At 45.8% G+C, this 27,329-nt stretch overlaps 1 protein-coding gene across 2 annotated transcripts in view; it reads right to left on the reverse strand.

The window, feature by feature from the left end:
- TBXAS1 (thromboxane A synthase 1) overlaps positions 1-27,329 on the reverse strand; it is a 145,659-nt gene that overhangs the window by 54,992 nt on the left and 63,338 nt on the right. Inside the window, exons 4-5 of one of the 2 annotated variants that reach the window (XM_028489703.1) lie at positions 20,887-20,983; positions 12,438-12,554 (exon numbers count right to left, since the gene is read on the reverse strand). In XM_028489703.1, coding sequence (XP_028345504.1) covers positions 12,438-12,554; positions 20,887-20,983 — 214 coding nt within the window. Of the gene's footprint in view, positions 1-12,437; positions 12,555-19,440; positions 19,496-20,886; positions 20,984-27,329 lie in introns of those variants that run through there. The other variant, XM_028489704.1, reaches the window with a different exon arrangement.

The raw sequence follows: 27,329 nt of genomic DNA on the forward strand, positions 1-27,329 counted from the left end.
AATCTCATATACCAAAATATCTTTTAGATTTATTTCAGAAGGATAGTAACATGGTAAAACGAAGAATACTGTTTGAAAGGCATTCTCGTTAGATCTCAAGCTTGAAGCTTCTTTCATGCAACAAAACTGGGATGCAACATAAAATTTGATTTACAGGCAACTCTTCAGAAGCATGCCCTGTGTATAAATAGGGGTCTCTCCATATTGAATCCAATCGTATGCCTGGACAGTGCAAAATGGAGGCTGGACCAGATGCCCACCATCAGATCTTCTGTGTGCTTGTGATTAGGATGCTTTGTTGTCGGCTGGCGTGATTATAATTTCTACCACACTCTGCCTGCCGTCTGTTGAACTGAATGGATAATGACATTTTTATTTAGGTTAATGTGATACGAGATGGGGCATGTAATATGAAAAATGTTTTAAAAAGCAACGCAGAGAAAATATTGTAAGACAGTGAAGCATGATCTGTATGTTGGACAATAGCCGTCGCTTCAGGTTTTCTTCCTTGCGTTACACCCGAGCAGTTATGGAGTATTTACTCTTACACGAGTTGCATACCAACAGAAGCTCTCTTTGATGGGCTTGCAATCATCTTTATACAGTCCACAATCCCCGCAGTTATTCCCCTAGACTTGCAGACGAGCAGGCCTAGGGGGCTCGTGCACACACACATGCACGGATGGGTGTACGACGCCATCATCACACACATCTTAACAAAAGACTCTCATTTGGTTGTTCTGTTTCATCTTCTCTGTAGGATAATGCGTGAGTTCCATTTTTGTTTCTTCCACATTGTTTTCATAAACATATGCACACGTTATATTCAGAATCAGAGAAAATATTAGTGTTATTAATTTTAAATTAACGATTAAAAAGAATGATTGGGGGGAAAGGTTATGGTCCAGCAGCCAAGCCTGGGGAAGACGTTTCCCATTTTGCTTCTCTCACCTCTCACCTTGGTTATCTTTATTATAGATGATGCTGAGTGTACGGATGGTCAGCTTTTTGGTAACTAGCAGTAACCATCAAGGGAAAAGCACCATCCTCAGCCTGGGAAGGAACTTCTCCAAGGAAGGAAGTCCTTGCTCACCTGGAGTCTACTGTATAATTGCTTAGTTAAAAAAAAAAAAAAAAAAAAAAAGAAATCTTTACTGACTGAGTCTGAGTAAAAAAAAAAAAAAAAAAAAGGAATCTTTACTGACTGAGTCTGAGGAATTGTGACTCAAAGTGTAGACAGAGGACAGTAGAGTTAACTCCAAGAGGTAGAGAGGTCTTCTCGAGGCTAAGACTCTGCAGTTGTTAAATACACTTGGCCTGGGGAGAGAAGACACTCGAAGCCAATAATTAGGTTTCCTCTCCTTGGCACTTTCTAGTTGTGTGATGGGCAAATAGCTTAACCTCAATAAGTCTATTTATTCATCTGCAAAATGGGAATAATAATACCTCTGTTGAGAGGTTTGTCAAAGATTAGAAACAAAAGGTGTGAAAGTTTTAGAAGGCAGTGAGTATTCCGAGCCTGGCGGCTGTGCTCTGGAAGAGTCCCATGCTCCCAGACTGGTTTGGATGCCTGGCATCTTCCTCTCTTCTCTTATTCCACGCAGACAGTGTCCTATTGGATCCACCTGTTCTTGCCTCACCATGTTAACATCACTTCCTCTCTTGCATCTGTCCCTTCATCTTTTTCTCCCTGGGGACCACTCTAATTCAGGCTTTGCCGCCTGTAACCTGGAACATAGCTATCATCTATGAGACATCATCTATGAGATCATCTATGAGGTTCTTGAGAACAAGGACCATATCTTAAGCATCTTTATAGTCTTAGTACCTTGTATAGTGCCTGGCACATAGCTGTACTAAGAAAACAATTTCTGAAAGTGCCTCCTGTCTTTTCACTTTCTAATCCATCCTGTACTCAGTCACCAGATTGGTCTTCTGAAAATACTTGTCATCTGAGCAATGTTTTGTTAAAATTCTTTGGAGATTCCCACTGACTTAGGGATCGCATTGTTGGAGCCTTTACTGCCCCCAACTAGGAAGCTGCCTGCTCTTAGGACATAGAACAAGCTTCTTATCCTACCCTCCAAAGCCCACTAAGAACTGAATCCTGCCAATAACCATGTGAGTAAGCTTGGAAACAGATCTCCTCCCAGTTAAGACTTCAGATGAGATCACTGCCCAGGCCAACAGCTTGACTACTTGACCTTGATGCAGAGGCACCCAGCTAAGCCATGCACAGATTCCTGACCCACAGAAGCAGTGAGCTAACAAAGGGTTGTTTTTTTTAAGCTAAGTTTTGGGGTAATTTGTTACACAGCAAGAGATAACTAATGCACTTACAATGTCACCCTCTTCTGGCAACTGTTGTATGTTGTCGTGTATTACTGAAGTTTTTGGTATTTGCTCTGTTAGAAATGAGCACGGTGCAGCACATTCAGTTGATTCTCTAGAACGTGGTGACTGAATATTCCTTGAGGGCCTTGACATAGAAGGTATGTAAGAAACGTTAATAGAGTGAGGTGCTCTTTCCATTGTAGCATGAATGCAGTGCAGTTTGCTGGGAGCTGGCCCTGAATGAAAGACCTGAGACCCATGCTGGTTCTACCTCTTACTTTGGACAAGTCGTTTGAGTCTCTCTGAACTTGAGTCCTCACTCACTCCCAACTGAGGGGCTATTTGCAATGAGCTGCAGAGTCCCTTCCCATGGACGCTCTAGGATTCCGAGGTCACTAAGCAGCAGCTGAGACAGTTGCTTGGGGACCATGGAAAGAGCAGGCAGCTTCCTAGCTGGGGGCAGTAAAGCCTCCAGCAATGCCATCCCTAAGAAGGCCTTTTGGCATCTCTTTGACGCATTGACTTCAGAATTCCATAAAGATCTAAAAGGCAGAATCGGATTCTATTTATGCTCACATAATTTAATAAAAGTGAGACTCCAGCTCCACTGACTCCCGGCTTGTTGCTCTTTTCTCCAAAATCAGCATCCACATTCCTTTTGCTCCTCAGTTAATTAACTTCTAGGTTATAATTTCGCTCCATGCAGCTCTGATGCCACGAACTTGAAAAGCAAACAAACACACACAGTTAAGCCTCTGGAGCTCCTGGAAGTCTGGAGAATGGAGTCAGCCTGAGTGCTGGAGGAGACACGTTTCCTGAGCAGGGAGAGGGAAGGAGAGAGAGAGGGTCTCTCCTGTGTCAACTCAGACTTCTCAACTGAGATGCCCGCCCCCCCCCCTCCGCCCCCCCACATGGATGGTGTGTAGGCTGGGTGACACACCTGTCCATACACGAAGAGGGATTCAGGGAAGAGCCCGAGCAGAGGCTGCCACTCTGAGATCAAACACGGCCCCTGTGAGCCACCCGCCTGGGGGCCACGGCAGAGCAGAGACTCCAGAGGGACCACTTGCGGTTTCCCTGCCCCGCCCCAGGGTCCAGGGGACGTCTGGCATCTTGGAGGCTAAACAGCTGAAGTGGAAGCCCTCTTCCTTACTCCCCCGCTTTCAAGGATTTAATAGCTCCTCACTCCGCAGTGAAGTTTGTACCAAGCCTTCCCCTGGCACAGAACAGCCGACTCCATGCCTCCACCTCTTCTTCCAGTTTCTCCTCACTGATCCCTTTCACGTACTCCGTGTTCCAGCCAACTTGTACTCCTCCAGTCCCTGAACACACCCTGTACTTTCTGTCTAGATGCCTTTGTTCCTGCTGCTCATTCCACCTGCAGCACACCTTCTCCCCCCGTCAAAACTCAGCAAGATCTTCGGGGCTCAGTTCCAATGCTCCCCGCCCTGCCCCCCGAAGTGGTTTCTGATGCTCAAGAGAAGATGTGCGCTCCGTCACCGTCCTGGTAATAACGTAGGAGTTTCTGCACCTTCTACATTATAAACCCCTTAAAGACAGGAGCTGATAAATATTGGTTGGATGTTATGAGTTTAATGTTTCATTCTGTTTGGCATTCTTCGACCTGTTTACAACGCTGTTTAGGAACTCATATCAGAGGGGATTTTCTGAATAAATAAGGGTCAGCTAATGGAGATGGGAGATGGTATTTAAACATATTGTTGGATTAGAAAATAGAAAAGTAGTATGTTAGAGTGCTCTAAGCTGGTGACTAATAAATGTAAAATTAATACCAGTTAAAGAAACTTACAGCCTCCTCTGCCACCCAGATATTAAAAACATCCATGACTTATTTTATGCAAAATCTCCTGCTGGTAAGTATCAGCTCTAGCCGTCTAGGTGAATAATCAAGTGTCATTTCTAATAAGTCAGTGGCTCCTGTCAAGAGTTGTAACCAATGAGAACTCACCCTGATGAGGTGGTGGCCACTGGTGTTGCCAAGCAACAGGCAAGCTGGGAGGCACGTTTAGATGCTCTTTTAGATTTAACCAGCGGCAAGTCGGAGTGACATTATGATGCTGGCAAAGGAAAACCAAATTATAACCCAGGATGGGGTGCCCATGATGAGGAGTATGTTTTCTTTTGAATGCAAATGGAAAAGGAACATGTTTAACCAGAATTTAAACAGTCCATCATTATACCAATTTTAATTAGGAGACTAGGTGTCAGTGGAATACAACTGTGTTGCAGAATAATGGTCTCTTGCTGCTAGATAAATACCTAGATGTTCTGGAAACTGGGCAACTGGTCAGGCAGGGACAATGTATTTTTGGACTCTGAAGTATTTATTACCACAGCCATACTTGGTTATAATGACTTTCATTTTTATTGTCTGGAAGGATTAAGAAATAAAAGCAAATATTAAAAATAGGCTTCTGGAGGCTGAGGCAGCCCAGAGAAAGCCGCTGGCTCCAACATTGCAGGAAGACCATGTTCTGTTACAGAAGCCCTCGTGCGTGATTGTCTGAAGCGTTTACAGTGAAAATTGAAAGGCCAAACTAAACTGTGATGATGACTGTAATTCTGCAAAGACTTTTGCTCTGAAATGGTCATGGCTAGGCATTTACTCATAAGCTGGCCAGATCAACTTAAATTTTTAAAAATTGTAGTCATTCCCGAGCAATACGTCTTCTCCAAGGCAGGAAAGGCCTAGAGGGAATAATAACCACATCTGTCTCCGTCTTTAAGATTCGTACATTATTGACTGTCTTCCTGACAGGAAACATCTGGATGAAAGTGAAAAATTAGGCATTGAGCTGGATCAGCACTGACTGGGAGGGATACCAGCCTTCCCTGTAGGTCTGATTTTCTGACTTTTCTTTCTTTCTTTCTTTCTTTTCTTTTAAATAGTCTGGTCAATCAAGATTTTATTATGTGCGATTTGAAGGTCATTAAAAATGCTGAAGCTGATTCTTTTTCTTTTTTTTTTTTTTCTGGCTGCGTTGGGTCTTCGATGCTGCGCGCGGGCTTTCTCTAGCTGCGGCGCGGGGGCTTCTCATTGCGGTGGCTTCTCTTGTTCTGGGGCACAGGCTCTGGGCGCTCGGGCTTCAGTAGTTGTGGCGCGTGGGCTCAGTAGCGGTGGCTCGCAGGCTCTAGAGCGCAGGCTCAGTAGTTGTGGTGCATGAGCTCAGCTGCTCCGCAGCATGTGGGACCTTCCCAGACGAGGGCTTGAACCCATGTCCCTTGCATCGGCAGACGGGTTCTTAACCACTGCGCCACCAGGGAAGTCCAGTCTGACTTTTCTTTAGCTGAGTCCCCATGTGCAGAGACACGATTTGCTCTTACTCTTGGGTGACACACACAGCCAGCTTCAGGCTCTCCTGTTTGGAGCTGCCAGGTCTCTTCTATCCACTCAGTGGGTCACCATCAGCTTAGTTATCTGGGCAAGTGAGCAAACGTCCATCACTTTTATTGGGCTTTGAGGACTGAGAAGATTTGAGCTGCCATATTGGGTTGGATCCGTGGTCCATCCAATGTGGAGCTTGGTCTCCGCTAGAAGTACTTGGTAATGGAGTTCCCCGTGGAATCTACCTCCAAAGGCAGCGTGCTCAGCAGCCTCACTTCGCTCAGTAGCCGACTGTGATGTTAACTCCCCATGTTTTCACTTCTTGAAAACTTATTTGAACCCAGAATAAACAAAAGTAAACAGACTTATCTACTGCAGTTTTCCCCCCAAGCTTGTAATATGCACCGTGAATCCCTATGTGTAGAGGAAGCCAGTTTACAATATTTTACGGAATAAATCCGTAAATTCCAATCCTCAATTTCAAATCCTTTTCCCTGGTAGTTATTCACAGCTTGAAGTTCATCATCATATAAGTACGGTTTACATGCTTTTCTCCTAAATGTATTATTTTATTCTTGCCTACACTGACGGCTACCTGCCACTTTTGTGCTGACTTGCACAATCTTAGAAACTTACTCCAACCGATTTAATATTTTTCAAACCATGGGGGCTTCCCTGGTGGCGCAGCGGTTGAGAGTCCGCCTGCCGACGCAGGGGACGCGGGTTCGTGCCCCGGTCCGGGAAGATCCCACGTGCCGCGGAGCGGCTGGGCCCGTGAGCCGTGGCCGCTGAGCCTGCGCGTCCGGAGCCTGTGCTCCGCGGCGGGAGAGGCCACGACAGAGGGAGGCCCGCGTACCACAAAAAAAAAAAATATTTTTCAAACCAGAAGAACTTAGAGAAATATACAAATGCATACATTTCATGGTATTCTCGCTCTCTCAGTTGAATTATAAAATTTAAAAATAAAATTAGTGCTAACCCGGGTCCCCAGGGAATCCCATTATTTATGTATTTCCTCAGAGAAGGATTATTTCAGCCCCAGTTTTGTTTCTTGAAACTAAATCTATTTACTTCCGGACCCATAATAAATTTTTACACAACCCCAGCGATACTTTTTTTTTTTTTTTTTTTTTTTTTTGCGGTACGCGGGCCTCCTCCGCTGCGGCCTCTCCCGTCGCGGAGCACAGGCTCCGGACGCGCAGGCCCAGCGGCCACGGCCCACGGGCCCAGCCGCTCCGCGGCACGTGGGATCCTCCCAGACCGGGGCGCGAACCCGGCTCCCCTGCATCGGCAGGCGGACGCGCAACCACTGCGCCACCAGGGAAGCCCCAGCGATACTTATTAATAGTCTTTGGTAAAGAATCTAGCAAAAGAGTCTGTAAAAATCCAAGTAAGTCTACTGGTTGCCCCTTTAAAAAAAAATTAATCTCTTAGGAGATGGGGTGAAAATTCTGATAGGCTAATCAGACAGAATTTTCCCTAATAAAAAAATCAGTTGTTTTCCCAGCAATGCTCAGCCATCCTTTAATATAAATCCCGATAACTTGTCTGTCACTGGACCATGATTTTGACGGTCTCTTCCGGGATCAGGGATGCGTCAATCAAATTTTCACTGGTTCTCTATCTCTCTGTATTATCCGTGGTAAGACATAAACCAAAAACCAATTTTATTTTAAATAAAACCATGGATTCATGATAGAATGCTAATCTTAAAGTAACTTTCAGGCATTGTTGGCCAAGACAGCCTAATATCCACACAAATAAAGACAGTGCCATCCAGAACTTTTTGAATATTAATGACACCTAAAGACACAGGGAGTAAAGTACTTAGGCTGCCAGGGGCTGAAGGAAAAAGCCTCAGAAATCCAAGGGAAAACACATCTTCATTTCAAGAATAGACTCTCAAGTTTGATAATAAAAGTCCCAAAGCAACCTACTAATTCAGAAAGGACTGGAGATTATTGACATTCCATAGCTATTTGTGGGAAAACTGAGTCAGGTTCCCATGTCCGAGTGGAGTGCGGGCTCCCACGGGTTCCCCGAGCTTCTCTCTTCTGTCTCCTCTGCCCCAGGCCCTCGGTGAGCCCCCTTCTCCTCTTTGCGTCTCTGTGACCTGCTTTCTCTATTTCTACATAGGCATAGCCTTGAGACCCTCTAGAGAGAAAGCCAACAAGTGGCCACATCCTCTTACGGAATTTTTCTTTGATGAAATTATTTCCCTTTTGTTTCCCTTTTATCTCGGTTGTAACATATATCCTTAGGTAGAAAGCTTCTTGGTTCTGTGATTCCCCATCCATCCATCCATCCATCCACCAATCCATCCATCCATCCATCCATCCATCCATCCATCCATCCACCAATCCATCACATCACTGTTGAGTGACCGTTATGTGCGTCATGCTATACAGTTAACAATAAAGAAAAAATAAGTAAAATAAATGGAATGTTAGCTGGTGATAGTACCACAGAGAAAAATAAAGCAGGGGAGGAGGGTGGGGTTCTGGGGCCCAGCTCTTACAAGCCTGGGGAGTGTGTGGGTCTGAGAAGGTCAGACGAGGGACCAGCAGGAAGACTAGCACCACCAGTGCTCTCCAACAGGGCTCTAACCAGAATCGTGCCAGGGCACTTGTAAAGCATACAGATTCTCAGTCGCCCTAGAAATTCTCTTTCTGTAGGTCCTGGGGTGGCTGGCATTATGTGTTTTAAACAAGGGTACTAGGTGATTTGGGCGCAGCCCTTGGTCACACAGGGTTTGAGAACCAGTGACTAGAAAGAGAAGGCCAATGTGAGGTTAAAGTCCAGGGAAGCATCCAGAAACCTGGAGGGTCACGGGCGCTGGGGAAGGAGGCGGTCAGGACCCTGACGTCTGGCAACTGATGTCTGGCAACCAGCCCTCCCATCTTTCTCCCCTCCACCCATCTTCCGTAGGATAGGAAGATCCTCCATCCGGTCTACACTTTGGTGTAGAGTAACACTCCTTGCTCAGAGCCTCAAACCCTGCTCTTCATATACAAAGAGAGATGCTTTAGGAATTAGGAAAACTTTTCACTCCCAGCAAAGCTCCCAACTCCAAGACCATCGTCTCAGTAGGGCTCAGGAAAGCCTCAAGTGCAAAGCTGAGCAAAGACCTCCCTCGTTCTGGACGTTGTCCGCTGCTGCCTCCTTCTGAAGCAATGATTTGGTGGGGGAGAGAAAATCCAGGACATGATTTATGGAGCATGAAACACACAGACATTGGCTTAACATTTGAAAATTATTATCTTTGTCCTGTACTTTTTAGTCCTCACGTTCCTTTCTATTTAACCAGCATTTAACACCTCTGGCTGCTCCTTCCTCCTCAAAAAGCGTTTCCCTTCCATATTCTCCTGGACTTCAATTTCAAGCTGTTCTTCCCAAGTCATCTTTGTAGGTCTCTCCTCTGCCCCTCACTTATATATGGTTCTCCCCGGCCCTCTTCTCATGCTATATACACTCCTGGGGTGACCTCACCCATGTCTGTGTTTTCTCTCTTTTGTAAAAATTTTCTTTTTTTAAATTGAAATATAGTTGATGTACACTATTATTACCTTAGTTTCAGGTGTACTACATACTGGTGTGACATTTGCATTCATTATGAAACAATCACCACAATAAATCTAGTAACCATCTGTCCCCAGAGTTATTACAGTATTATTGATCACATTCCTTATGCTGTATATTACATCCCCGTGGCCCCTGTCTGTGTTTTTGATGACCATCTTTCCTACCCTTCTCTCCTGAACTCCATATCTGCAGCCAGCCTCTGCCTGATGCATCTACTTAGATGCCTCCCAGACACCTTAAATTCACCAGGTCTAAACTCTCCACAGGTGGGGACCAGGGTGACTAACTCTGCGTCGGAATGGCATCCTTTCAACTGAAACCCAAGAACCTAAATTGAACTACATTGAGTAGAAAGATGATTTCCAATGGAGCTTTAAGTTCACTTGTAGAATATGTTAAACAGTGAGCTAGATCTGAAGCAAAACCCAGGGTATCTGTCCATGAAAATTTCTCTCCCCCTCCCTTCCCCCTCCCTTCCCCCTCCCTCTCATTTATGACTACAAGGCATCTCAGTGCTATGAACCACTTGGAGGAACTCTATTTTCTGCAGCTAATTCAGGCACTAAGAATTTGATTTCTGAACCAAAAGGAGAAAATGCTTTGGATTTCAGGAGCACTGAATTTGTTTGGGCAATGATGCTGTATCAGTTTCTGGAGTGTATCCTGTAGGGTGTTAAAGAAATCTAGACCCTGATAAGATTCTTTTTTTTTTTTTTTCCTCTTCACTGTCAAAAAAACTTTCTTTCTTACTTAAAAAAAAAAATCAGATACCCTTCATCAATTTATTTTTTAACAAATGATAAGATTCTTTCTGCATCTATAGCATTGTCAAGTCATTGTTTACTCACAGATGAGGAAGTGTGATGCCGCATGTTTGAGCTCCTGATGTCAACCCATGGTTTCCCTACCTCTCCTCCCCGCTCCCTCCCCTTTTGGTTCACTCAACATTTTAGTGACTAGGTGTAATAAAGGTGACCCAAAGAATGCTTTACAACTTTTTAAAGAAGCAGGCCCTTCCTTCAAACAAATTCTCACATGAAACCTCAGTATCTAACAGGGCTAACTGTGGAGCAGGGCTCCTGGTTCCAGCTGTAGCAGGACACCCCCCTCCTCATGTTTCCTTGTGGGTAATTTCTACCAGTGGTGGTTCCCAACTCTGGCTTTACATCAGAATCGCCTGGGGAGATGTAAAATCCCCTCAGACCCAGGCTGCATTCCAAACCAAACCAATTTAATCTAGATGTGGGACCCAGACAGCAATGGTTTGCAGAGCTTCCCAGGTGGCTCCAGTGTGTACCTGAGGCTGAGGAAGGCTGGGTCCTGCCCTCCCTTATCAGGCCGAGGCGTGCGGAGAAGGAACTGCGCATGCGTGGGCCAGCTCTGGGGGGACCGGAGTGGGGTGGGGGGGGCCACATTAGTGTGCGCTCCCGGCTGCCCTCCTGCGGGGGGAGGCTGCAGTTGCCCACTCCGGGTGAAGCATTAGCAAGCCTACACCACCAGAAGGCAGGCTACGTTTCTCAAACAGCTTTACCGGTGAGAAAGGAGGTTTCTGTCTGAAACCTGTTTCCATACCTCAATTGGTTCCAAACTTAGGCAGCAAATGGAGGAGTGTTGCTTCTGATACCCCTAGGTTTCCGAAGCGGTCCCATTTGCTTCACCTCCCTTCCTCCACCCTCCAGACAGTCCCTGGGACAGTCCTAGGGAGCTTCAGAACAAGACAGGAGAAGCAGTCAAGCAGAGAGGTTAAGAGCATTCTGGAATTGGGTTCTAACCTTGGCTTTGCCACACTTACTAGCTATGTGACATGAAGCGCATAATCTCTATGGGCCTCAGTTACCTCATCTGTAAAATGGGGTTGATGATAGTATTTACCTCACAGAGATGTGGTGAAGATTAGGTATGCTAATACGAACAGGAAGCCTTACAGTGGTGTCTGGCACATGGTAAGAGCTGTGTGAGTGTTAGCTGGCTATGTAAAGGCTACATGTGGAAACAAATCAAAACCACATTGAGGGAAAAAGACAATAGAAAAACCTCACTGAGGATGGTCAGGATCTCTGGTTTCTGACTTTATTTGGATGGGTTTAATTATGAAGTCTGGAACCCTCTCCTCTCTGGGGGACTTCAGAAGACTTATAGGAATTCAGCAGGACCATATGGGTGAGCATCTTGAGTTGAAGCTCTGAGTAGCTCTCATGTATTGAACTGAAGACAGGCCACTCCAAGGCCAGGCATTCTGGAACAGCTAGATGTGGTGGCTGGCGCTGGAAGGGCACTTGCTCTGGAGTTGCCCATGTACCTGGGACTCACACTGAGGCAACCCTTCAGCCACGTCACATCAGCAGGGCTCAAGGGCTCAGTCATGAGCTATTGCTGTTGCAGAATTCAGAACAGACAGCAAAGCCAGACCAGCAATTGAGGGGCCATCAGGGAGGATCGGGTGTGAGAGAACTTGGTCAGGAAGCAGGACAAGCAGTAGGTTTTATTTATACAGCTGGTAGGGAAGGGTGGGTCCCTGGGTTGGGGAAGGAGGAAGCCCCGGGTTTCATAGCATCTTGTAAATGAGACTTTGCCCTCTGACGTGGCCACAAAGATCAACTTGGGCATTCCCACCCCCCGCTCCCAAGAGTCCTGCCCAAGCAATCCATGGCCATCTCTTCCCTATTTCAGACTTGATTCAAAGCTCACCTTCGTTTCAAGATGTTCTCTAGTTCCTTGCTATGTAAAGTGTGTGGTTCATTGTTCAGAAGCACCACGTCACCTGGGAGCTTGTTAGAGATGCAGAGTCTCAGGCCCCACCCAGACCTACTGCATCAGAATCTGCATTTTAACAAGATTCTCAGCTGATCCGTTACACATGAAAGTCTGAGGAGAGCCCCTCCAGTTTTCTCCTGGGTGCCCCCAAAGTGCCCGGGGCCGAGCCTTGGGATTTAGCAGAAGTGCCCTGAGTGCTTGCTGACTCACTACAGATTCATGGCAACTGGGGCTGCGGAAGGCTGGAGAAAGGGCAGACACGCCGGTACAGTTTCCTGTGCTTTGGGGATAATAGGGAGGTTTGAAGGGCATAGCGGGCGGGGCAACGGACAAGTGATGCAAAGTGAACCAGCTCCCATCATAATCTGGAGAGAGGAAACCTGCTCTTTATGGGAGAGAGTCTGCGTTTCCCAGGTCTTACCTCATTCAGCTTTTCAGGACTGAAAGCAGGAGTCAGGACACTTCTGACCTCTTCCCATCTTTTGTCACGTAAAAACAGGACACTGTTGGCTACCGGTTTGGGCTCCAAACCTGACGCCTGGTGGAAAGCGATAAGCAGAGAGTTAGGACACAAGGGAGCCCAAGACACCTCGGTGGCAATACAGTCCACGATAAACACTCTGGTTCAAGTCACCCGTGACCAACAACTAGGAGACTTCTCTTGCAGGGATGTAAAGAATATAAAGGCTCACGGACAATGACCTCTAGATCCATGGCCGAGGACCCACCGGGAGCAGATGGGGAGGCGCCGCTGGCCCAATTCTATCTTGTTACTCTGTGGTCATCACTGTAAATAACTCAGCGGCTTCTGTGTGTTCTGCCGCCCCCTGCAGAGTGAGGGTTCCCGGAGGACCCAACAGCAGGCTTCTTGGAGGTGGGCTCGTCTTTCTTGGGAGTGAGTATCACGTCTGAACTATTTGGCAGGGGTTTTGTGTGGCTGGATTGGTTAGGTCTTGGGCCAGGAGTTGACAGACTCGTGTCTGGGTCTTTGGAATATGCTTGGGGGTGGGGGGAGGAGAGGGAAAGAGGAAAAAGAGAGTCCTTCAGAAGCATGCCCCAACAGAGCTGTTGCAAGAGAACTCCTTCCTGTCATGATGTCTCTACGTTCTTTTGCTCATTCATTCACTCATTCTTCTCATTCAGCGAATGTTTGTTGACTGTCTAATATATACGAGAAGTTGGCTATACGGTGCTGAATAAAGAAGACATTGCATTGGCCCTCAATGAGTTGATAGTCTAGAGGGGAAGCAGACAGTTACCTCCTAAACTAACAAATAGCTGTCATTACATTTCATGGGAAAGTGAGGGTTATGAAGGGGGAGAGAGGGCAGCGAGGTGAGAAAATGATAGGGGATTTAATGGCCAGGAAGCCTTCTCTGAGGAGGAGACAGTCCAGCTGAGTCTGGAAGCGCACAGAAAATGAGGTGTCCTCACCCCTTCTTCCCAGGCCATCCTCTTCTTTCCTAAGACCACCTACTCCCACCAAACGGTCAAAACTGGGGGCCCTCACGGCTGTTCAGAGCCCTGAGCCCCGGGGCTGCAGGGTGAGGGGAAGTAGGGGACTGGAGGACAAAGCAGTCTTCAGAACTGCATGTGATATACGGTTTTGCTATTTCTTTTCACTGTTTTAATTATAGTTGAAACATGAAGCCAGCCACCGGAACTCAAAAGCCTTGTAAAAACTCCTGTTCAGAGGAAAATGATAATTTTCTGATAAAATATGAACCCTCAAAATAAGGTATAATACATAACTGCAGAGTATCTGGGGGGATTTAATTATATGTTAGAACCAAGTTGCTGGGATATTTTTTCTGCAGAGGAATACCTCTCTATATTTAGAATAAAATTCTTTAGGGGTGCCATGGTCACTCTACAGAATTGTGGTTTTATGGAATTTTTAGCACATAACCCATTTGTTTGGGTTCCAGAATCAAAGGAGGAAATGGTACGTTTTGTATCCTGGCAAACGCCAGTCCTGTTTCACACTACCTGTCCTAAAGCATTTCACTCCAAGGAAAGCTGGGTGGTGGTTTAAGGGCTTCTGATGAAACAGAAGAAATTGGAGGTAAGGGTCAAGGTTGACTGGATTTTGTGTCTGTCCTTTTGACCTAAGGATTGGCTCCGTGACAGTTTTCATCTTGCACTTGGAGGACAAGTCTAGCCCTTGTGCAATACGTCAGCATTGTCTGCCTGACCAGCTTGCCATGACAATACTCTCCCTTCAGCCTACAGCTTCCATTAGAATTCTTACTCTCTGACGGAAGATTTCAGAGGCGTTGGTTAGAGTAACCAATCTATTTTCATTTCTAGATATGATACTGGAAGAGGGAAAGTGGCAAATTGGTCATTTCAGAAGAGCAGTCGGATGGTGAGGGGACAGTCTGACAGATTTTAGAATGCGTAGCTGGAGAGAGAAGGCTTGGAAGATCAGATTGTGGTCCTTAGTCTGTACGTAAAAAATATCTATTGAATGCGTATTACGTGGAAGACAAGATTTGGCTCTTTTTTTTTGACCCTGGGTGGTAGAATTAGGATCAATAGTGGGAGCTATGGGGAAAATTCCAGCTCCTCTAAAGGAGAGCTTCCCAGTAGTCTAAATAACTAATAAAAATAACCTGCCTTGAGTGATGAGCCCCTATCACTAGAGCCTGTACCCCACTTCTCGGAAATTCTGAACAGGAGGTTTGAGTGATCTGTGGGCAGCCTATCCCGGGATGAGAAGCTCCCAGCTCAGGCTGCAGGGTTTCCAGTGCACAGCACAATGGTTCACATAAAACAACAAGACCTGCCTCAAAACAGACAGGGGTCAGGCAAATGAGGTTGCACGCCTGGGTTTCTGATTCTCTGCAGCCTGTTCGGTCTTTAAGTAAGAACTTCTGCCTCTCGGAGCTGTGGACCCATCATGTGAGTTGTCCCTTCACCAATAAAGATGTTAAAAAAAAAAAGGAGGCACTTCCCTGGTGGCGCAGTGGTTAAGAATCTGCCTGCCGATGCAGGGGACACGGGTTTGAGCCCTGGGCCGGGAAGATCCCACATGCCGCGGAGCCACTAAGCCCGTGCGCCACCACTAGTGAGCCTGTGCTCTAGAGCCCGCGAGCCACAACTACTGAGCCTGAGAGCCACAACTACTGAGCCCGAGTGCCACACTACTGAAGCCCGCGCGCCTGGAGCCCGCGCTCTGCAACAAGAGAAGCCACCGCAATGAGAAGCCCGCGCACCGCAACCAAGAGTAGCCCCTGCTCGCCGCAACTAGAGAAAGCCCGCGCGCAGCAACGAAGACCCAACGCGGCCAAAAATAAATAAATAAGTAAATTTATTTTTAAAAAAAGAAATGCAAAGCTGAAAAAAGTAGTCAGGTTTCGACTGCAGTGACAAGAGCTTCCCTAAGTCATGGGCCAAACCATTCTCACTTAAACTTAAATCTCCCTGCACCCATTTGAAAACCAGAATGTTTTCTTTTACTCGATGTTTTATTTAAGAGAAAGGGGACCAGAAACTCTAGATGAGCTAATTTTCAAAAGCTGTCGTTGGAGAGGGGCTTGTTGCAGGTGTGGGCAAGGCACATTTGTGGCTATCTTCCTGAGGCCCCTCTGTCCCTTGTGGGTAGCAGCGGGCAGGTCCCTGGGGGCCCAGCACGGGTGGCCCGATCCATCTGGAGCCCCGGGTGGAATTTGCCTGGCTCCCGAGCTCTGTGACCAGCCGCGCTCCTGTTCCCGGGATGGGGCACTGCTGCAGACACAGGGGGTAATAAGGTTTCCAGTGCCGTATTTGCCTCAGAACTTTAGCAGGCTTTGCCAGTGCCGAGTGCCGCGTGGTTTCACGGGAACTCGTCCTATGATTCCGACATCCGTGTGCTGAGAGGGTGAAAGTAGCCTTGGAGAGGCTGTACCTGGGGAGCCAGGCCCTGGGGGTCCTGAATAAAACCACTCCCCAAATCTATCACGTGGCTTTAGATGTGAGTCGATGGTGTGAACCTGTGCCTGGAGGGTTGACCCCCATGTTGGCTGTGGGGCCCTGAGGGCTGGCACCTCACCCCACACGCGGGTGACCACCACCACCTTCCACTCCACTCCACAGACGTGTGATGGAACTGGCAGTGGGCATGCCTGCGGCCTGACCTGCTCGCCATGCTCATCTCAGACCAGGGCTCAGAGCTCCTGGCAGCAGGTTTAGTGATCAAACACACCCTCTCCATCCCCGTATCCAACTAGACCGACCCAACATGGGCCAAAGGCCTCCCTACCTCTTAGCACCCTTCCCATGGCTTCCCCAACTCGGCCTTAATGACAGGCCAGGAGTACAGCGTTCTACTGCTGGTTAGGACCATTTCTGCTGAATCAAGTGGACCCAGCTCCAGTTTCCGCAGATAATAAAAAAAGAGCTGCCCACGTGGCCTCACTGAGTACCCGATATAGCAAGAAGGAGCTAATTAAAAAGACATGCATAAAAATAGCCAAGTCCAGAGGTGCTGGGGCAGCTGAGGTTCCATCCATGCTAAGGAGACTGACTGGGGTTTACAGATAAACTGTGGTTGCACCACTGGAAGCAACTTGAGGAAGTGTTGAGGGCAGTGATAGAGGCCCAAGGGGTCCATTCGGAAAATGGGCAAGAGAAAGCAGCCACGTTCCATGGAACTGAGCGCCTCGAAAATGGGAATGGGAAAGCATGATAAAGGAACTGCCACCCTGGGTCCACGCCGTAGAGTCTGTTCAGCCCGGTGTTCTTTTCTTTTTTTTCTTTTTTTGCGGTACGCGGGCCTCTCACTGCTGTGGCCTCTCCCGCCGCGGAGCACAGGCTCCGGACGCGCAGGCTCAGCGGCCACGGCTCACGGGCCCAGCCGCTCCGCGGCACGTGGGATCCTCCCGGACCGGGGCACGAACCCGGGTCCCCCGCATCGGCAGGCGGACTCCCAACCACTGCGCCACCAGGGAAGCCCCAGCCCGGTGTTCTTGAATTGGAAAAAAATACGTCATTCAACAATTTTTGAATTCAAGTATTTGCTCAATACTGACTTATGTCAGGGAGTTCCCTGTGGTGTCGTCCCAACTCCAGCCAATGTGCTCTGTCAGTCCCTCACGGGATGCCTACAGGTCACAGCAAATTTCAGAGCTAAACCCAGCTTCCCCATCCTGGCCACCCTCCATAGGCTGTCGGGGGCACGCATAAGTCAAGCCTGGATTTGTGAGCAGAGGTGGGTTCTTACAGCTGGAAAATGAAATCATGCGTTATTTAAGTTCCTTTTCACTTCATGTATCAAACTAATATGCTGAGGTATTTTCTGTATCACAAGGGACCATTTGGTAGAAGCTTGCATGGAGTAAGCGTTTAATGTTTACTGAATGAATGTATAATAAAGCTGAATCGCTGAACACTTAAGTAAACATGGCTTATTAGAGGGAAGGTGGCATGGTGTCAGGAAGACAAAATCATGCCTCGCTAATCTCCTTGAGTTCTTTGAGCAGATAAATAAGCATTTGGATAAGAGGGAACCACAGAACCCAATTGAATTTGACTTTCAAAACCTGTGAGAAAATCCCACTCTAAAGTTGGTTTTTTGAAGATTGAGTCACTAAGCATTGTTTCCTCATGAATATGGGATTGGCTTAAAGACCATAAACAGAGCTAAAGATAAGTGGCTATGTTCCCAGATGGAAAATTATAAACATTGGGGTTTCCTAGAGATCTAATCTTTGATGGATCTTTTTACATGTTTGTGAATGACCTACAAGAGGATGTACATATTGAATCTCCAGGTACTACCTAGTTCTCCTGGGGAGAATGTCAAGTTGATGGAGAGTCAATTCTGCTTGAACAAGAATATATCGGATACTGAGTAGTCGTTATGTGTTTGGGCCCTGGGGTATAAAAAAAGAAGGACAAGGCTTAAAGTTAATCAAGTTAGGGTGAAAGCCATGCATTCATTCATGGTAAATAGTAGAAGGCACGATGGGAGCGATTGTGAAAATGAGTGATGCAGATTATCAATGCAGTTAGAGTTCAGAGAAGGGGAAAAGTAAATGAGGGTTGAGGTAGGGAAAGCTTCATGGGGGGAGCAGAATTTGAGGAGAATCTGGAAGAATACCAAGGGTTTGGATGGGTGTAGGAGAGGTGGAGGATCTTCTTGTTAATAGGAGCTAATGCAGGGTGAAAACTTGTCTCGCCTGCGTGTAAAGCAGGACTTATACACACATAATCTCATTTAGCCTTACAACAGCCTAGTAAGGCAGAGCATATCCCTGTTTTGCAAAGGAAGAATAAGAGGCTTAAAGAAGTAATTTGGTCAAGTTCACATTGCTAGTAAATATAAGACCCACGGCTGTGCTGTCTCCAATTGTAGTGGCGGTGTCAGCATGAGCAAAGGCACTGGGGCGGGGCTTTCCGGAGAGGTTGCAGAGAGAATGGAGAGGCCACTCCAGCTGGGGTGACTGCTTGTACTGGGGAGCAGTGAGAGCTGAGGTGGGAGCATATGTAATGGATCTAAATTATAGGGGCCCTTAAATCTCACCTGAGGAACTTGAACTTTGTCTTGAGGACACTGTGTTGAGTGAAAGAAAGAAATTAGAACCACATTCTGGAGGTTGGGGCCTAGAGATCTTAGTCAGGGGGTGGGGAAAAATCGGGAGGGTAGACACATGGTTTGGAGGAGAAATGGACTGAAACTGGGCAGCTTGATTTGGTCCCCTCCGCTTGAACGTGTACTTTTTTTTTTTTTTTTTTTTGTGGTATGCGGGCCTCCCTCTGTTGTGGCCTCTCCCGTTGCGGAGCACAGGCTCCGGACGCGCAGGCTCAGCGGCCATGGCTCACGGGCCCAGCCGCTCCGCGGCATGTGGGATCTTCCCGGACCGGGGCGCGAACCCGTGTCCCCTGCATCGGCAGGCGGACTCTCAACCACTGCGCTACCAGGGAAGCCCCTGAACGTGTACTTTGAGTATGTGTCTGCCCCTAGGACATCAATCAGAGAGCAGCCCTATTCCAGGTCAGCTCAAGGGGTCTTATAACCTCGGTTACATCTTGGATGTCATGTGAACGTGACAGTATGGAGACACATGGCGGACGTGTCCCATCTCACTGCTCAGAGGCTCAGCCGTGGCCAAGAGCCGTGGCCAAGAGCCGTGGCAGCCCTTGGAGTGCTTTCCATGCCTGCCAGGACACGGCTTGGCGGTCAGGGCCCTTGACTCACTGGCTTCCTCTGTTTCTCTAATCAACCTTCCTTGCTGAGTCTGGGGGAGCAGCAATCCAAGACTGCCTTTACCCATCAGACTCAGTCTCTAAAACCCTCAGGGGACTTTGAACAGGGGAGTAACAACAGAGTATTTGGGGAGAGAATCAAACGGGGGCAGAGAAGTGGCTAAGCTTCTGCATTTCCTTCAGCCATTCTGAGGTGATGGAGGAGTTCGCAGGCCGGGCGATCACCCCCTCCCAGATCACCTCCTTCTAGTGGCCATGTGGTGCCTGGAAGTGTGCATGGTGCTCTGGGGCCGGAAGATGAGTGTGTTTTGGGCGAGTAACAATTACTCAATGGAACCTTGATAATCCAGAGATGTCACCTAGGCAGCTGTTACAATAGTGACAGTGAAAGGAGCCCTGGACTTGAGTTGGGAGGTGGCACCTAAATAGTATTCGTCTTCCTTCTGTAAGTCATATGACCAGGGTTGTCACTTAACCTGAGCCTTAGGATCTTTGTCAGTAAGGTACAGATGATCACTGTACCAGTCTCGTAAGTTCCTGTGAAATTTAAAGAGAAAAAACAACAACAACAAAACACTCTGGACAGCTCAACCAGTACAGAAAGCTAGGGGGCTACTGCTAATTTCTTTAAGACTCAGTCCCAGGCACTTACGTCTAATAGGCCTTTCCTGGTTCCCATCCTGGATGGTGTAGTGTTTTCCATGCTCACCGTACCGTATTGTACTGGTCTCTTTCCTCTCTGCCTCTGTCACTAGACTATAAGCTCCTCAAGGACGAGACTGAGTTTTCTATCTCTTTCTAATCATTACCTAGACAGTGCCTGGTATATATGGCAAGCGTGCAGAAGTTTGTCAAGTAACCAACAAAAGAGTGCATACATTGCTTACTACTCCTATAAGAATGGAAGATGAGTTTAATTTGCCAAAAAAAAAAAAAAAATGGCTGGCACATAGTGATTCTCTGAATTGTCACAAGCAACTATTTATTAACTCACTTTAGACTTTTTCCAAAAATCAACATGAAAGTTATTGATCATCTCTATTAGAATTCTCATCTCCTCATTTTTGGAAAATATGGACAGCACTGAGCTTTGCCATTTTCTGTCACTTCTTCCATTCTTTGGGATTTCTCATCAGAGATAAAAAGCAGGATATGTGCTTTCAAAAAAAGGTGGAGTATGTACATCCTTTAGTGGGTTAGAGACTTGTTACTTGGGGATGAATTTCCCTCGTAATGTTACTTGTCTTCTTTTTCCAGCCTTAAGATGTTTATACTCTCTGGGAAGGATGTAAGCACGGGAAGCTTGATATTTTGCATTCCCTCTGATATTTATTAACCTTGCTCGGTCTTCCTCGGTCACTTGACTGAGGTCACTTGACCCTCTGGATTCCTCTAGCTTTGAACACAGCTTTAAAAACCCTCCCGGTTTTAGAATTTTATTAGCCCCAACTCCTCTTGAGCTTTAGCTTTCTTGAAGCGTTTCTTAAATGTAAATGCCATTCTTTTGTAGCAGTCCTATACGTCTCTTTTGAAAACTCACATTCACTGGGGAGCACAGTTTTGAGTTGAACTGATCGAAACCCTACAAAAGGCCCAATCACATCCCTGTTAGATGTGATGGGCTGTCCTTGCATCTTAGAATGATTCCCCATCCATCCATATGAAGAAAGAAAATTACATACCATTCTGTTGGTGAAGTTACTGAACTTCTCAACCAACACCTGCTTGATCATGGCTGGGTCAGAGATAACAATAAACATCTGACGACCAAGATAGTACCTGGGAGGAACAAGAAAATCACTTTAAAATGTGCTGTATTTATCTGCCCTCGTCTCCTTTCCAGAAAGAATTCACAGTGGCTTAGAATGAAGGGTAAAAGATAAATAGGAGGTAAAGGTGTGGAGACGATGAGGAAATGCACGTGCTAAGCTTGAGGGAGAGCGGAGCTGTGACGATCTAACACCAAATTTCATTCCACAAACATTTATGGAATCCTGGCCTGTACCAGTCCCCGGAGACTCCGGGATGGATAAGATACAGTCTTTACCCCCAAGGAGCTCATACCTTGATAGGAAAGACAGATCTATAAATTTAAACACAATAATAAGGAATTCATAAGATCCGGTAGTAAAGACCAAGGAGGAAAACGGCAGAGGTCAGTGTTGTCCATGTCTTCCAAAACGAGGGAGATAGGCATTCTAGCAAGAGAAGACCAGTAACTTGTATACTGGTTCTTGGAAAGGGTCTAAAGTGAATTAATAAATACCTGTGAGAATTCAGGAACGATTAAACCTTCTGGGGAAGGGTTGAACATATGGTTGCTACACCTACATGTGAAGGAGCTCAAGAGATACTTATGACACTCATGAAGAAATGGAGGAAAGGCTTAGCCAGTCAGTGGTGGTGGTGAATTCCCACAGGAAGCTGCGCTTAAGGATACGTTATGTTTATTAAAGTGCTGGGGGCACAAAAGCATGCAGACCCAGTCACAGCCTCCAAGGGTCTCACAGTCTGGTGGCAGTGACAATTAGGTAATCACCATATACTGTGACATCTGGCAAGCATGGGTGACATTGGAGACACACCCAGCTCGACCCCTGGAGAAGAGACAATGAAGTCTTCCTAGAGGCAGTGCTTCCCAAAGTGAGTTCTGAAAGACGAGCAGGAGCTACTCCAGGAAGGTGGGTGGCAAAGGTGAGTGAGGGTGTACCAGGCAGACGAATCAGTTGTGCAATTATCCGGGGACAAGACTGCGTGGAGGAACTATGTGTGCTTGGCTACCAGCTGTATAAAGCAAACTAGAGTGATGAGAAGTGGGCCCACTGCATAATGCCATGTTTTTAGTACTGTATATGGAATTATATTTTCAGGATGTAATGTGATCGCTGGCATATCCAGCTCAGAGCAGTAAGGAACAAAGTCACACGACATGAAAGCAGCAAAGTTTACTTTGATTTCTTAGTTACTCAAAACTTTTCATGAGCTAAAAGTGTCTTTAATGTTTTAACTCTTCCCCTTCTCACTAACTAGGGGGAAAAAATATTTGTCTGGCACATGTCAGGCGCTCGGAAATATTCATCTGAGTGATCATATTTCCCAGAACGGTTAGGGAAACCTTTGGGACACAGGAATTCAACAGATGTGGTAGAAGAAAGAATACTAACTAGTTTTTAAAAATTGGTTTTAGCCAAGAAGACCAAAAATAACCCAATAAGACCATAAACCAATGCTTTTGTAAACTTTACGGGGCGTGTCATGGAATTTTTTGGGAATCTAGTGAAAGCTGTGGACATTCTCCTAAGAAAAATGGACATTCACAGCCTTTGAAGATAAAATTTGAGGGGTTCTTGGACCCTTGAAGCCCACTCTAGAGAAATGCTTCTCAAACTTAAAATGTCACCTGGGTTTGAAGAAACAATGGTTGAAAATGTCTCCAATTTGGCAAAAGGCAAAAACTTACAGACTCGAGAAGCTGAGTGAACCCCAGGTAGGAGGAACCCAGAGAAATTCATGCCAAGACACATCATAACTAAACTTCTGAAAATGGAAAAATAGAAAAAAATCTTGAAAGCAGCCAGAGAAAAAATAACATATTATTTATAGGGAACACCAATTAAAGGAGAGCAGATTTCTCCTCAGAAACCATGGAGGCCAGAAGGAAGTGACACATTTTTCAAATGCTGAGAGAAGAAAACTGTCCACCACAAGTTCTACATCTGGTGAAAATATCCTTCAGGAAAGGTGAGAAAACAACAATATTTTCAGATGAAGGAAAACTAAGATAATTTGTCACAAACAGACTTACCCTTCGAGAGTGGCTAAAGGGGACTTCTCTGATGGCGCAGTGGTTAAGAATCCGCCTGCCAATGCAGGGGACACGGGTTTGCTCCCCGGTCCGGGAAGATCCCACATGCTGCAGAGCAACTAAGCCTGCGCACCACAACTATTGAGCCCACGTGCCTCAACTACTGAAGCCTGTGCACTTAGAGCCCGTGCTCTGCAACAAGGGAAGCCACCGCCATGAGAAGCCCACACACCGCAACAAAGAGTAGCCCCCGCTCGCCGCAACTAGAGAAAGCCCGCGCGCAGCAACGAAGACCCAATGCAGCCAAAAAGAAGACAACAACAACAGAAAAAAAAACAACCCCCCCTCAAAACCAAAAAGAATGGCTAAAGGAAGTTCTCCAAACAGAAGGAAAATGATAACAGAAGAAATCTTGGAACTTCAGAAAGGAAAGGAAAGAAGAACAATGGAGTGGGTAAACAATTATGTTTCTTAAATTTGATGATTGAAGCAAAAATTATAACACCATCTGATACGGTGTTCAATATATTTAGAGAAAATACTTAAGATAATTATATTTTAAAACTAAAGAGGATAAAGGGATCAAAATGAAAATAAGTTTTCCTCACGTTACTCAGAGTGGTAAAGCATTGATACCAATAGATGGTGATAAATTAAGCATGTACATTTAGGAAACCACTAAGAAAATTATGCTATACAAAGTGATCTACAAAAAGATTTTTTGGAATAAGTCATGATAGAATTTTTAAAAAATCTGGCCAATACATTGCCCAAAAAATGAACCTCACACCTTATATAAAAAATCAGGGCTTCCCTGGTGGCGCAGTGGTTGAGAGTCCGCCTGCTAATGCAGGGGACACAGGTTCGAGCCCTGGTCTGGGAGGATCCCACATGCCACGGAGCAAATGGGCCCGTGAGCCGCAACTACTGAGCCTGCGCTTCTGGAGCCTGTGCTCCGCAACAAGAGAGGCCGCGATAGTGAGAGGCCCGCGCGCCTCGATGAAGAGTGGCCCCCGCTCGCCGCAACTGGAGAAAAGCCCTCGCACAGAAACGAAGACCCAACACAGCAAAAACAAATTAATTAATTAATAAAAAAACTCCTACCCCCAACATCTTCTAAAAAAAAAAAGAAAAATCAACTCAAAATGGACCACGAGCTTAAATGTAAAACAAAACTTTTAGAAAAATTAGGAGAAAATCTTTGGGATCTAGGACTAGGCAAACAGTTTTTAGACTTGACACCAGAAGTACAGTCCATCAGAGACATAAATCAATAAATTGGATGTCATAAAAAAATGCTCTTTGAAAGACCTGCTAAGAAGATGAAAAGACAGTCAACAGACTGGAATAAAATATTTGCAAATCATACATCTGACAAAGGACTCACATCTAGAATATATGAAGAACTTTCAAAACTCAACAGTTAAAAAACAAAAAATCCAGTTAAAAAATGGGCAAAAGACATGAACAAACATTTCACTGAAAAGGATACATGGATGCCAAGTACGCACATGAAAAGATGTTCAACATCATTAGGCCATTAAAGAAATGCAAATTAAAACCACAATGAGATCTCACGCTACATCTCTCAAAATGGCCAAAACTTTTTAAAAATAGCATTAAATGCTAATGAGCATGTGGAGAAACTGAATCATTCATACATTGCTGACATGAACATAAAACATTACAGTCACTTTGGAAAATAGTTTGGCAGTTGCTTATAAAACTAAACATGTATTTACCATATGACCCAGCAATAGTTCTCTTGGGCATTTGTCCTAGAGAAATGAAAACTTAATGTTCTCATAAAACATGCACATGAATATTCATAGCACCTTTATTAGTAAGAAACAAAAACTGAAAACAGCTGAAATGTTCTTCAGCTGGTGATGGTAAAACAAACTGTGATACATCCATACAATGGAATACTATGTAGCAATAAAAAAAAAACTCAAGCTAGTGAAGCATGCAATGATTTGGATAGATCTCAAGGGAATTATCTGTGTGAAAAAAGCCAATCTAGAAAGGTTGCATATTATATGATTTCATTTATATAACATTTTTGAAATAACAAAATTATAGAGATTGGGAAGAGATTAGTAGGTTCCAAAGGATAGGGATGTGTGTGTGTGTTTGTGTGTGTTTGTGTGTGTGTGTGTGTGTGTGTGTGTGTGTGTGTGTGTGAGATGGGGTGGTATGGCTATAAAAGGTAAAACTAGAGAACCTTGTGGTGATGGAACAGTTTTGTAGCTTAGCTGTGCGGTAGTGGTTACACAAACCTACACGTGATAAAACTGCATAGACCTCTACACACACACACAGACACAAACATACACAAGTGCATGTAACTCTGATAAAATCTGAATAGGTATTATGGTTTGTACCAATGTCAATTTCCTGGTTTTGATAATGTACTATAGTTATGCAAGAGGTTACCATTGGGGGAAACTGGGTAAATGGTACACAGGATCTCTTTGTACTTTCTTTGCAACTTCCTGTAAATTTATAATTAACTCAAAAATTTTAAATGGTTATTTTTTTTAAGATTGATATATTATTTATTTATTTTTGGCTGCGTCGGGTCTTAGTTGCGGCACACAGTATCTTTCATTGCAGCGCAGGGGCTTCTCTCTAGTTGTGGCGTGTGGGTCTTCTCTAGTTGTGGCGCACAGGCTCCAGGGTGCGGGGCTCTGTAGTTTGTGGCACGCGGGCTCTCTCGTTGAGGCGCGCGGGCTCAGTAGTTGTGGCACGCAGGCTTAGCTGCCCTGCAGCGTGTGGGATCTTAGTTCCCTGACCAGGGATCAAACCTGCGTCCCCTGCATTGTAAAGCAGATTCTTTACCACTGGACCACCAGGGAAGCCCCCCAAATTTAAAATGTGTAAAAGTCACCTGGGAGCTTACTAAACTATAGAGTCACAGCTCTGCTTCTCACTGGAGCAGATATAGTAGGCCTGGGAGGGGCCTAGGAATCTGCATTTTAACGGGCTCTCCAGATTCGGATGCAAGATGACGACTCCCACATTTCAAGAAACACTGTCCTAGGCAGTTGTTTTCAGCCTCAACGACTGAGCAAAACCACCTGCCAAGCATTCAGAAAATAATGCTGTCTGGACCTAGCCAGACCTACCTGACCAGAATCTCTGGGGTGGGACCCAGTCCCCTCTAAATTTAATAAGCTCTCCAGGAGATTCTGATTGATTGACAGTAACCAGACAGGGGGACCCACAAACCCCATGTTAAAAACCCTGCTTTATATTTAACTAAAATTCACACCCATTCTCATTTCCTTAAATTCTTAGCTCTAAAAGGAAACATTTACATTGGGATGCACACGTACTTTGGTAATATATTTGTATTGATTTAGTTATTACCAAGATAATTTTTTTGTTTTTCAAAAAAAAAAACACAATAATACTACTATATTCAAATGAAAGTTGTCCTTCGAAGTAGGCACCTTGGGAGTCTTTGTGCTTTTTTCTAGTAATATTGCTAATGCTAAAAACAATTTTGTCACAATTTCTTTAGAATTGCTTCAGAGCTGGTTTATGAACCTCGTGAGAAAACTGGCCCCATTTTACATGTAAATCGTGTAATCTTGTGAATTTATATTTACACAAATACTCTTCTGCAGTTTGAGGAGCTCCTGGAAAGATCTTGAACAGAGAAACATGTAAATGAAGTTTGTTTTTCCTTTGGGGTGCCTGGATGGCTCCACTGTTTTTGTCTGCCCAGCCCTCCTTGAAGAAGCACCCTCTCCCATTCCATGCGGTGCTGGAGGAGCTGTCTACGATAGCACCCTGTCCCTCTGGTCACGGGGATGGACTCACCATCCAGGCATGGCCGATCATGGTATCTCATCTCCTTGGCAACAGTGACTGGTCCACAGGGTGGACACACATGACTGAGTCAGGGCCAGTCAGAATCCTTCACTGGGTGTATATACATGGAAACTGCATGAGGAAAGCTCTGTTTTTCTCCTGGAGATGCTAAACTGGGAATACATGAATCCAGAGCTGTTGGTGGCCATCTTTTACCACATGGTGAGAACTGCCTGCAGAAAGGTCTAACAGGGACAAGCAAAAATTTAAGACAAACATGGAGAATGTCAAGGACGTACAAACTCCAGGTCAAGGTCTGCTTCCTGCAGTCTTCCTTGCATCCTCCAAGCTTAAGTTAGCTTGTGCTTTTGTGTGTGTGTGTGTGTGTGTGTGGTACGTGGGCCTCTCACTGTTGTGGCCTCTCCCGTTGCGGAACACAGGCTCCGGACGCGCAGGCTCGGCGGCCGTGGCTCACGGGCCCAGCCGCTCCGCGGCACGTGG

The sequence above is a fragment of the Physeter macrocephalus genome, chromosome 5 (assembly GCF_002837175.3).
Source record: "Physeter macrocephalus isolate SW-GA chromosome 5, ASM283717v5, whole genome shotgun sequence".
In the NCBI taxonomy this organism is placed as follows: Eukaryota; Metazoa; Chordata; class Mammalia; order Artiodactyla; family Physeteridae; genus Physeter; species Physeter macrocephalus.